General features: G+C 37.4%; 1 protein-coding gene across 1 annotated transcript; it reads right to left on the bottom strand.

The window, feature by feature from the left end:
- Positions 1 to 10,882: 10,882 nt before the first annotated feature.
- On the bottom strand, positions 10,883 to 11,818 carry LOC105533284 (olfactory receptor 1030-like). Its single transcript, XM_011971679.1, has one exon. It carries the CDS (start codon positions 11,816 to 11,818, stop codon positions 10,883 to 10,885), a length of 936 nt encoding a protein of 311 aa, XP_011827069.1.
- Between the last annotated feature and the right edge of the window lie 357 nt (positions 11,819 to 12,175).

Raw genomic sequence — 12,175 nt, 5'->3', positions numbered from 1 at the left:
GCAGATTTTAAAAAAATAGTTATTTTAAAATGATAATTTGTAGGTATTATATTTAATTTAAGGAAGTCTAAGAAATTAGACTTGAAACCATCAGAAGGAATACGTAATACATTGAACAGTTTAGTTCAACTCAACTTTTAAATCAATACTTTAAAATCAAATTTTATTCTAATGTGTTTGAATTCTGCAAAGTTTTTTTAAGGTATCAAAACTTGGAACATATTTTTTTATTTTACTTTAAGTTCTGGGATACATGTGCAGAATATGCAGGTTTGTTACATAGGTGTACATGTGCCATGGTGGTTTGCTGCACCCATCAACCCATCATCTAGGTTTTGAGCCCCACATGCATTAGGTATTTGTCCTAGTACTCTCCCTCTCCTTGTCCCCCAGTAGGCCCTGGTGTGTGATGTTCCCTCCCTGTGTCCATGTGTTCTCATTGTTCAACTCCCATTTATGGGTGAGAACATGCGATATTTGGTTTTCTGTTCCTGTGTTAGTTTTCTGAGGATGATGGTTTCCAGTTTCATCCATGTCTCTGCAAAGGACATGAACTCATTCTTCACTGGTCATTAGAGAAATGCAAATCAAAACCACAATGAGATACCATCTCACGCCAGTTAGAAGGGCAATCCTTAAAAACTCAGGAAACAACAGATGCTGGTGAGGCTGTGGAGAAATAGGAACGCTTTTACACCGTTGGTGGGAGTGTAAATTAGTTCAACCATGTGGAAGACAGTGTGGCGATTCCTCAAGGATCTAGAACCAGAAATACCATTTGACCCAGCAATCCCATTACTGTATATATACCCAAAGGATTATAAATCATGCTGCTATAAAGACACATGCACATGTATGTTTATTGTGGAACATTATTTTTTAAATGCTTTAAAGGCTCTTAAGTAAAATGTTTTTTCTTAGTGTGATGTTTGTTGGAAGGGCTTATTAATTGTTTGTTGCTCCTTAACTAATTAAGCAAAGGTTTGTAAGGTTTTAGAGGCAGTTCCTTTCTTTAATTTTTATTCCAGAATTTTAGCAATTGTTAGGTTCTCATCTATCACATCTCAAAAGTTAGTTTTCACTCTAAAACTGAGAGGTTCAAATAGGATTTAAATTGTTGAAAAACTTGTGTCTACTCTGGTGTTTTTTGCATTATGACAGTAATTTGATCCTGCAGCTTAAGAATATGGAGAATATGGAAGTGACAAGAATTATAGCGTTCAGACATCTCCTCTGATACAAATTATTTACCAGCTGGCCCAGGAAAGGTGAGCCACTGCTTGTCCTATGGAGCCTCAGGCATGTGTTCCTTGGAAGAGAATATGTAAAGCCTGAAGGAAATCTGCAGATGTGCTTTATTTAATTCCTTGTTATATTTATGTAACTAAGAACACTTTGGACAAAAGCAAGCTAGGCTTCTGGTTCAGATGGCAGAGTAAGTGTGAAAAGCTTTGCTGTGCATTGGTCCCTGTTGCAAACAGGCTGATGCCCAGGCCAGCCCTGTCAGCAATCCAAGCCCAGCTCTGGGCTTTTCCTTGGTGAGGACAGTGGGGAGCAGTGTAATCCCTGTGGGCATAGGGCCAATAGGCCACAGCCCACTGCGGTGCTCCAGAGAAGCAACTTGGAGCCTGAACCTAGCCCCATCATTTAGACATACACCATGAATCAGAGGGCATTTGTGCTATTATCAGCCCCCACTCCTATAACAGGTCAACCAGGTCACTATATTTCACATTCTTTTTTTTTTTTCTCTTAAAACATATTTAGTTCACAAATAAAAATTTGTCAAGGAGCACAATGTAATAACGTGATATAAGTATACACTGTGTAATAAAGTACAGTGAAAAACTTCAGTGAAGAAAGCTGTAAAACCTCTTATGGCCTTAGCTCTTGCAGCATCTGCACCTGTTAATCCCCTGCTAATCTCCTTCCTAGGTCTGAATCTGGCCTCCACCATTTCCACACTATGTGATCCAGGATCCATCATTTAGTTTCTTTAAGCTCCACTTTACTCATCTGTGTTATGGTTAATCAGAATGGCTTTTGCTAAGTAATGATGAAGTGAGATATGCTCATGTATGCAAAGTGCTTAGAGCAGGGCCTAAAGGGTGGTAAGAGCACAATGAATGTTAAGCGCAGGGTTTAAGACCCTTTATAGAGGCCCAACTCAATATTCTGCGATGTTCTGAGCAGGTTCCTTAGTGTATTCTTTATGTCAGGTAAGTCCAAAACATGATAAGGGAACTAACTATGTCAGTGGCAAGTCCAGACAAGAGGGACAGAGATTTGTGAATTCCTAGGCACCAGCTAGATTCTGACAACCAGACGAGTGAGAACAGGAGGACTCAGCTACTTTCTTTTTCTTGAGGACCGGAAGTCAGGAAAGATCTCTTTAAAACAGTAGCATTCAAATCCCTGTGCAGAATGAGGACTCCTTGGCAGTGGAAAGGGTGAGGTGATTTGCTCAGAAACATGCATCTAGGATGTGGGTAAAAGAGGTCTCCTGACTCCCATTTTGATGTTTCCCATATTGATCAAACTGCCTCTGTTAGAGTCTTCTTAGAATCTCCAGAAAATACTTTGTACAGAGCATAGATACAACCGGTCATAATAAGAAATAATCTGGAACCACATTCTTCCATTTAAAACTATTGAATGGCTGCTATGTTTAAGGCTGTGTGTTCAGCACTTAGAAAGATCCAGCATCTTTCTGCTAACCATCTCTTCTTTGGGACAACAGCCTCCTAGTCAGACAGGTTTAAAACTCCAACATCATCTTTGACCCCTGTATTGTCTTATTCTCTGTCTCTTCCACTAGCATTATTCACTCACTATACATTTAGATTGTGGTAGCATCCTTTTAATTTGGCCCCTGCCTGTAGGCTTGACACTGGTCACTAGGAGGGTCCCTAGTTTGGAGTTAATATAGGGTATATATAACTTTGGAGTTAATATAGGGTAAAATCTCAACTGAAGATTTAAGACTATTCCCAAATGGGATTGATTGCTTAATTTCTGTTTATTTATAAATAAGGACATCAGTAAAAAGCATCTGGGATTCTATCACCCAGAAATAACCAATACCAACCACTACCAGCAATCTCTGTATCTTTACATACTTCACATATGTGATTAAAAAATAACATATACACATAATTTGAAATCATTTGCACATATATCATGAGCACTTTCATAAAAATAAATAAATCATAATTTTAATTGATGCATTACATGCTATTGTGTCACTAATCCTTAATCAGTCCTCCATTGATATTTTTTATATTGATTTTTTTTTTACTATTATAATCACTAACAGTAAATTGCTAAATACCTAGATCTTCATGAATTTGTTGGAGTACTTTCATCAAACAAATTATTGTAAAGGAAATTGCTAGATCAAAGGATGCTTAATTTTAAGGCTTTTGGTGAGTATTGTTAAATTGCCCTCTGGAAATTTTATGCCAATTTACACTGTGTTTCTTCTTTCTCTACAGTGTCATTCTGGTTATTAATATTTGTTAACATCTTTGCCAGTCTGAAAGGGGAAAATGATATTATTATATTAATTTGTGTTTTATTGATTACTAATGAGATTGAAATATTTTGCATATAAAAGGCTATTTATATTTCCTATTTTGTGAGTTATCCATTCATATCTTATAACTATACTTTCACTGATTTATTTTATTATTTGTCTATATTAATTCTGTCATATATAGAGTGAATATTTTCCCATTTGATGTTTGTTTACTAATTAATGTAATAAACATTAAAATTTTTGATTTCATCACATCTGTCACACTTTTTATTTGCAACTTCTGAACTTAATTCTTTTCTTGGAAAAGCTTTTCTCATTCCAAGCCTAGCAAATACTCAGCAATATTTTATTCAAGAACTCTTAAGGTTTTATTTGTTACCTTAAGTTCTGATCAATGTTGAATTTATTTTGATACAGAGTATAAGAAAAAGTAACTGTGTTGTGGCTTGCATTCACTCTAATTTACTGATAAATCCATCTTTTCCCTCACTGATCTGGAATGGTGATATCATTATATGTTATACATACATTAATCTACTGAGGATCTTTGATGTGAAGAGGTTAGATGCAGAGATACCTGGGAGGTCCAGATGAAAAGCAATGATAAATCTGCTAGTAGCAATGAAAAGGAAAACTATTAGTGCAAGAAATCTTGCATGAATGAATAGATGAATAATAAATAAGTCTTGTCTCCTCTTTGAAATATGAGGTAATAAGGAGAAACTATATATTTTTTGAACTAGATGACTGGGGAAAATTGTCATGTACAAAAATGGGGAAAGCAGGAGTTGGCTATGAAGTAGAAGATGATGATCAATTTAATCATTAGCATTTTGAGTTTGTGGTCCCAATAGAGTATCTGTGTTGTGGTGAGAAGAGAGGGGGAGAGAGAGAGAGAGCGAGAGAGCGAGAGGGAGAGCCAGAGAGAGAGAGAGAGAGAGAGAGAGAGAAGCAGGGAGCAGATTAAATCTAGATTCAGTTAACTTTTGTTACATATCTACTGTAACTACTTTATTTACTGTACTAGACAACACTGCATTTTCCTGGATGGTTTATCAACATTTGAGAGGTTTTACTCTTTCTCAAAAGAGTAAAGCAATAGCCAGCATCTCCACAGAATCTCAGAGAGGCACATCATCTTTTCCCCAGCCCTCTTCCCTGCCCCCTTTTCTTTCCTCCTACCCAGCCTTGGATCCTCACATCTCAGGCTCCTTATCACCCTCCTCCTAGGGTTAGAGAGGCGGTGGAATTCTCATCCTAGCAGGCCTGCTGGGGGAAGGTAGAGAGCACGGGAAGGGAAAGAAGGTAGGGGAAAAGGATTCTGCAGAACCTTAACTCTTGGGCCATTTTCCTTCAACTTCTGCCAGGCTTATTGCTAGTCCAAGCAGAGACCAAGGAAAATGTCTCTTACCTTTACCCCTTCCCCACAGAACATCCTGGCCTGCCTCCTGTAGCTTACCTCTAATGTTTTTTCAGAGGCTGGGTGAGACCAGCAGAAGCTTAGAGCAGTCACAGACATGGGGGACAAATGCTGCCTTTCACAACTGTAACAGTAACAAGAAAAACATTTCTAGTGTCCACTATGGAAATGTGTGAGCTGTAGTGGTTTAGGGTCAACGAAATGTCTGCGATCATTTATTATGAGTTCAGAAAACAACTTTGTGTACAGGGGACAGTCTCTATGTTCCAGATCATTGACTTGCAAACAGACAGTGGGACCAGAACTCATGTAAGTTGGAAATGGGCTGTACTAATTTCTTCCAGTCATGCATAAAGAAAATTTGTTACTGGAGATGCATGCAGCTTCTGTATTTTGTCATATAGGTAGATATAAAAACATTTTCAGGCAAGGATTTCCCAAACACTTCAAATCAGAGACTTTAAAAGTTAAACACTAATCATGTAGAGTCTGGTTATTAAAAACAAAAGCTTTATACTTTTATAATATTTAAAATATATTTCAGCATACCTTAGACTATTTTGTCTGTTTGGAAGCTCTTTGAGGTATAATTTTCCTCATTTTCCAGATGAAAAAGTTAAGGCTAGAGGGGTCAAGCAAGCCACTTGACTGATATCACAGGTCAGAGCATCAAAGGACTCAAGCTCAGATTGTGAGTTTCCCAATCTATTCCTTTTCCTAGTACATCACCACTGCTCCCACAGGCTTTGAGTGTCTGCTTTTTCAGACCATACTTTATTTTTGGTAAGCAAAATCTTTACCTCCAAGAACATGCATGTTTTCAGGCTCAGCATGATTGATTCTGCTTACTTGGTTTGCAGGTGCCTACTAATGTGCTCAATTATACACGTCTAAAATGTGGACTTATAGGCATTATCAGGAGTCAGTTACAGGTTTAATGAAGTGATCATACTGACACAGCCTTCTTTTGATAAATTTAACAATTTAATATACAGGAATATATGAACATGTGAGGACATAAAAGCTTAACGGATTGTGTTTTAACACTTAATTAAATAAAGCAGAGCAGAGAACTGTATTCTTATATTAAAGCTGATAGAGTTGCTATTTTGGGCCTGTGAACACTTGAGAATTATCTGTGATTTGTGGTAAATATAAGAAGAAAAGATAGTCCAAAGTTTTAAGAAGATATTTCAACCTTTCTTCATAAAATGACTACTCCCCAACATAAGCAACATTAATTGGAATTTTCTTTCAATTTGCTCCTTCATTATAGTTAACACTAATTTAAACTCTGCATTTGAAAGATATCTGAGGAAAGCTAGTAGCTACTTTTGCCAAAGCAAATGATAAGTGAAATACTATTTATGATAACTTTCACATGAAATATGACATGATAAGAATGAAAATGGTTAAAAGTGGCTCTTTCTAAAGAGGAGAGACAATAAAAATGAAATAAAAAACTTTAGGAGAAACCCAGAGATGGACCTGAGAGCTCTCTGTACTCTTGCCTAAATATGAGAAAGCTGTAGTCACGTAGCATCCCCACCTGAGGGTGAGCTAGAGGTGGGCAGGAGAGTGCTGGAGCCTGGCTGGCTCATTGACTATCCTTCTCCTCATGCCACATCCAACATGGCTGCCAGACAAGACTGCCTTTCAATGAGGAGCAGAAGCTGCAGGTTCGTAGGTGTCCAGGTGCCTGAGTGGCCAACACACCCAAGCAAAGAAAGTAAGCTTGTGTTTTTATGGACACTAGGTAAATGCCTTCAGTTTAAATTTTTTGTTAAATATTTTAGTTTATTTTATTGTTATCTTCCAGGTGTCTAAATCTCCAGTCTATCTATTGTACTGGTAATTTAACTCTGTAATGGAATAGTTTACTGCCAACTATTTATATTAAGTAATTTAAAAATATTTGTAATATTGTTGACTGACTAATAAACTATTAAGTTATTGGCAAGAAAAAAAGAAGCAAGCTTGAGGGAGTAAAGCATTTTTGTTTTAGCCACAGAATAAGACCTTCTGGAAACTGTCTCTATTAGGATAGTTAAGTTTCTGCAAAGGCCTAAGAGATACTTATTTAGTTTTTAAATAAAGATTGTCTTTTCCCTTCTCTAATTTTTCCTGTCTTACCAGACATGGAAGTTCTATTTATTTATAAAATGTTTATATTTTTAGAGCAAGCCAGCTTGGAAGAGTAGGCTAAATCTGTCACTTTCCCAGGAGCCTAAACTCCCAAAGCTCTGACATCAGTGGCCTCTTTGTCGCTGGTAGATGCACCACTTAGTTGCAGGTGGAGCCACTCTTGTGCACTGAGTTAACACTTTTCTATTCAATCTTGTTCACCAAAGAATGCTAGAATGATACATCCAGGGCAGAGTTGAAAATTTGGGGGCACAGATTTGAGATTTTAAAATGCTTAAATTTCTGAAATACTAATATGTCAAATAATATGAAAGAAAATGGAAAAGAATACTATGGTTCCTTCTCATGGTTCCTTATTTTGATCGGAATAATAAAAAAATTCATTTGGCATGTTTCCAAACATGATAGATCAATAGAGTATAAAATGAAGAGAAATAAGAAGTTGAAATCTATACCAGTTGAAAAATTCAGCATTTTATGTGCAAATGAGTATTTTAGATACATATCAGATTTGTTAATGAAAAGTCTAAGTGGTGAATGCTGGCAAATAACATTCAGTTTTAGGATTATCATAAGGAAGATGAGTATGCTGTTTATTTACATGTGAGAACAGTTTGGTTTCACTTTCAACAAAATGTTGCACTCTTTAATTATGATAAATCTTTCATTATTTTGGTGACATTTACATATTCAGAAGATACTTTGGGCTGAATAATTAGTGTAATTATTATGTGTATTGACTGAAACAGCCTCACTTTATTAGGAAACAAAGGTGTATAATTATATTTGTTTCTCTTGTGGATTATATATTATCATATTAATACTACACATTTATACAGTACTCTATTTTTTAATGCAAATAATTAATTCGAGAATTCTTCACCTGAGACTTTTCTTGCTTCATACGGCCAGAGTCAGGGAGAAAAATTTATAACGCTGAGTCTCAATGGGAAAAGAAAATGGGAATTATTAGCTCAAAAATTAGCTGATTCTGACCTTTTCTCATACCTATTTGCTTTTCAAGTTTTTGGGAAATTTAGTAAAATGTAGATTCATATCCTTCGCAACCTATGAATATAATATTCTCAATTTTATGCTTCGTTTTACAGAGTAATCAAGGAAGCATGTTGAGCAAAGTATACAAATTCAACAGCTGGGAAGGTATTATGGAGAGGTGACATTTTCTTCAGGTTTCCTTGAAAAGAACTGAAAACTGATGAAACTTTTAGACAAAATATTCCTTTGAAAATATGAACAGAATGTGTTTGTGAGAGGCATGTATTGAAACATGTGATATTAGTGCGTGGTTATTTTTCACTTTCTAAATTAAACTGACATAAACAGGTTTGAGAAATAAGTACATGGCTTTTAATTGAAAGCACAATTTTCCATGTAAATGTTGGTCCGTGTTCATCTTTATCTCAGTTAGTAGCAACCTTGTTCTGCAGCAGTGGTTCATTGATTGTTATGGTACGTCGACAGCTCCAGCTCGTGCCACCTTCCCAGTGCGCCAACTTTCTAAATGCATCTCTTTCCCTGGTCAGCTTGCGCTGTTGCCTTTGTATGTCTTCCCACCTTATGGATGTAAGTTTCATTATGAGGATATTGAAAAACAGTCTTCCGGTCATAACCCCAGTGGCTTCCTTTTCTCTGTCACTTCCAAACCGCAGGACCATTGCTGGGCACCATGTCTGCCCATCCATGGGAGTTAGGAATAAACACAAAAGAGTTCAGTTCAGTTCAGCAAACAGTTATGACGCATCTGTTTTATGCCAGGATCTGCAGTAGGTGCTGGGGTACAAAGTGAAGAAGATAATTTGCTTGGTCTCAAGAGGGAGCTCCTGGTCTAATACCCAGGCTCCTACAATCCCTCAGCATTATCCTCTCCACTTTGCCTGTTCCCCTGTTGCTCATTACCTGTGCAACAGTGCCTCCCTCTCTGGCTCAATTCCTGCCTTTCTTCCCACTGTTCCTTTATCCTGCTAGTGTCTTCCTTTTCAACCATAGCCAACACTCCATCTTCAAGTGCTTAGCGATACAACTTATACCTCAACTCTCTGGAAAGGCTTTCTGAACTAAGTAAGAGAAGTTGTAAATGTTTAACTCTTTTCATTTTTCTAAATTATCTGATTATAAGCAACAACAAAACGAAGATCCCATATTATTATCTGCAGAGTTAATTTGGGGACAACAGGGACCTCTTAGTTTTTTGATTAATTTTAAACTTACTTGTAATTAATGGGTAGTATATGTTATGAACCATTAAAAATTACTTAATAGTAATCACTTTTGAAAATAGGAGGAAATTAACATTTTTATGGCAGATTTGTTTGCCTTAAGAATTATTTTGAAAGAAGTATTAGAATTGAGGCTTGGAAAAAAGGTAGAGTGCTTGACCTGTTGCAGTGGCTCACGCCTGTAATCCCAGCACTTTGGGAGGCCGACTTGGGTGGATCACGAGGTCATGAGTTTGAGACCAGCTTGGCCAATATGGTGAAACCCTGTCTCTGCTAAAAGTACAAAAATTAGCCGGGCGTGGTAGCACACGCCTGTAATCCCAGCTACTCAGGAGGCTGAGGCAGAAGAATAGCTTGAACCCGGGAGGCGGAGGTTGCAGTGAGCTGAGATTGTGCCACTGCACTCCAGGCTGGGTGACAGAGTGAGACTCCATCTCAAAAACAAACAAACAAACAAATCCCAAAACAAAGATTGCTCATATTTTTGCCTAAATGAAAAAAATTAGAGATTTTTCTTTCACGTATCCCCCAAAACAGCAAGAATTCATATAGCCTTATTTCCAAGAAATTGGAATATTGGATCTGTGAAAACAAAAATAAAGAACATGGAAAATGTTGCAAAACTAAAGTATTTCTCTAGATCATTCAAATTAAGTAAGGCAATAATTTTATTTCTTAGAAACATTCACATATATCCAGGCCTGATTACTTCCCCAAACTCTCCCTCTTTCCATTCCTTTTTCTCCCTACTCATCCCTCACCCCCTCCCAGAAAACTCACTGTGGCTCCACTTTCCAGAGACTAGAAAAATTAAACCCTGGCTGTTGAAAAAATGACTATTTTTAACATCTCTAAAAGTTTCCTAAACCTTCTTTTTATCTCTTTTAATTAAACTTTCTTTTCTAAACAAACCCCCTATCTAATCGCAATGTTTTTTTTTGTTCTTTTCTCCCCACACTATTGCTGCCATACTATATTTGCTATTGTTTATTTGAAGTGTGCAGTATTTCAATTACATTTGGATTAAATAAGGTTTTTGTAAGTTGATCTTGAAACTTAATCACCATCTGCAGCAAAGTGTTATGAAGAAATATATTCTAAGACTAACAAATGACTCTCTACAATACAGCCTGTTGTAAACTGAGAAGTGTTTCTAATAACATAGATTTTCATGTGTGGGTTTTGTACCCAGCTTTGTTAAATTATGGTTTCACCCAGAATGTTGCTTTTCAGGATATTTTTTAAATTTACAGTTTATATTATTATTTAATTGGTAGTAAGCCATTTCTTCTTCAGCATATGAAGGACACAGTTATTGACATTCTAGCTTGTAAGTCAATTTTGATAGTTCATGATAACTGGATTAAATATTACTATGTTAAATAAGTGACCCAGTACTTTGGTCATTAAAATTCCCAAATTGGATTACTGTTTGCTTCCTGATTGGACAGCAATTCGCCTGCTAAATCTAAACTTAATTAGAGAGATTATACTTGTCAATATACTAAACTTTCAATATGCTGCATGCCATTAACTCACTCACTATAACTCTTTGCCCTCTAGCATTTTTTTCAGGGCATCCTTTACTTCTGTGTTTCTCAGGCTGTGGATAAGAGGGTTAAGCATGGGAATTACAAGACTATAAAACACAGAGACTACTTTGTTTTGTTTCCAAGAATTCCCCACTTTTGGTTGCTGCAGGTACATGAAAAACAGTGTTCCATAAAAGATGGTGACCACAGTGAGGTGGGAGGCACAGGTGGAAAATGCTTTGCACTTGCCCTTGGAAGACTGGATTTTTATAATGGAAAAGAGGATGCAAATGTAGGAGATGAAGATGGTCAGGAGGGACCCAGTGAGATTTACTGCAGAGAAGATCACGAGCTGCTTTTCTTTGCTGTGGGTGTCAGAGCGGGAGAGGGCCAGAAGAGGGGGGTCAGGACAGTAGAAGTGGTGGATGACATTGGAGTCGCAGAAAGACAGCTGGAACGTCAGAGCTGTCTGTATCACAGAGTTTAGGAAGCCATAGGTATAGACCCCTATCACCAACTCCCTGCAGACCTGCTGCGTCATAATAGCTGTATAAATCAGGGGGTTGTAGATGGCCATGTAGTGGTCGTAGGCCATCGTGGCCAAGAGGAAGCATTCTGTAGTGGTGAAAGCACTGGAGAAGTACAGCTGAGCAAAACAGCCTGAAAAGGAGATGGTTTTTTTCTTCACTAATAAATTTTGCAGCATCTTGGGCCCAATAGAAGATGAGTAACAAAGATCAATGAATGCCGGGTGACTGAGGAAGTAGTACATGGGGGTGTGGAGCTGTGAGTCTGCTCTGATGATCAGGATCATGCCAAGGTTTCCCACGAGGGTGATGAGATAAATGACCAGGAACACCACAAAGAGGCGGAGCTGCATCTCAGGACGGTCTGTGAATCCCATGAGGACAAATTCGGTCACTGTGGTATGATTGCCTTTTGCCATGTTCTCTCGCCTGCTGCAAAAATAAGAAATGATTAGATACTTTAAAACAAACGCTTCTTACCTCTTTGTTGCATTACCATATGAAAAAAAAATGTGGCTTTACATTTCCAATAGTTAAAGGCTGTCATTAACTATGGGACTTTATTCTGCTAAAACAGACTTGGCAAGACTGTACTCATTTCTTTTTGGAACCAGGAGAACGATTTTCCTAGGACAGAACCTATTTTTATGTTAACAGTGTTAGTGTTTTCAGTTCAACTCAACAGATACTTCTGGGCTTTGTGTGGGGCCAGATAGCATGCTTGGTGCTGGGCTGGAGATGGGTATGACAATGACATTGTCTTTGTTCTTATGGAG

Source organism: Mandrillus leucophaeus, unplaced genomic scaffold (genome assembly GCF_000951045.1).
Source record: "Mandrillus leucophaeus isolate KB7577 unplaced genomic scaffold, Mleu.le_1.0 Scaffold1237, whole genome shotgun sequence".
In the NCBI taxonomy this organism is placed as follows: Eukaryota; Metazoa; Chordata; class Mammalia; order Primates; family Cercopithecidae; genus Mandrillus; species Mandrillus leucophaeus.
Note: the sequence above shows the minus strand (reverse complement) of the source record. Positions and strands in the feature narration are given on the sequence as shown.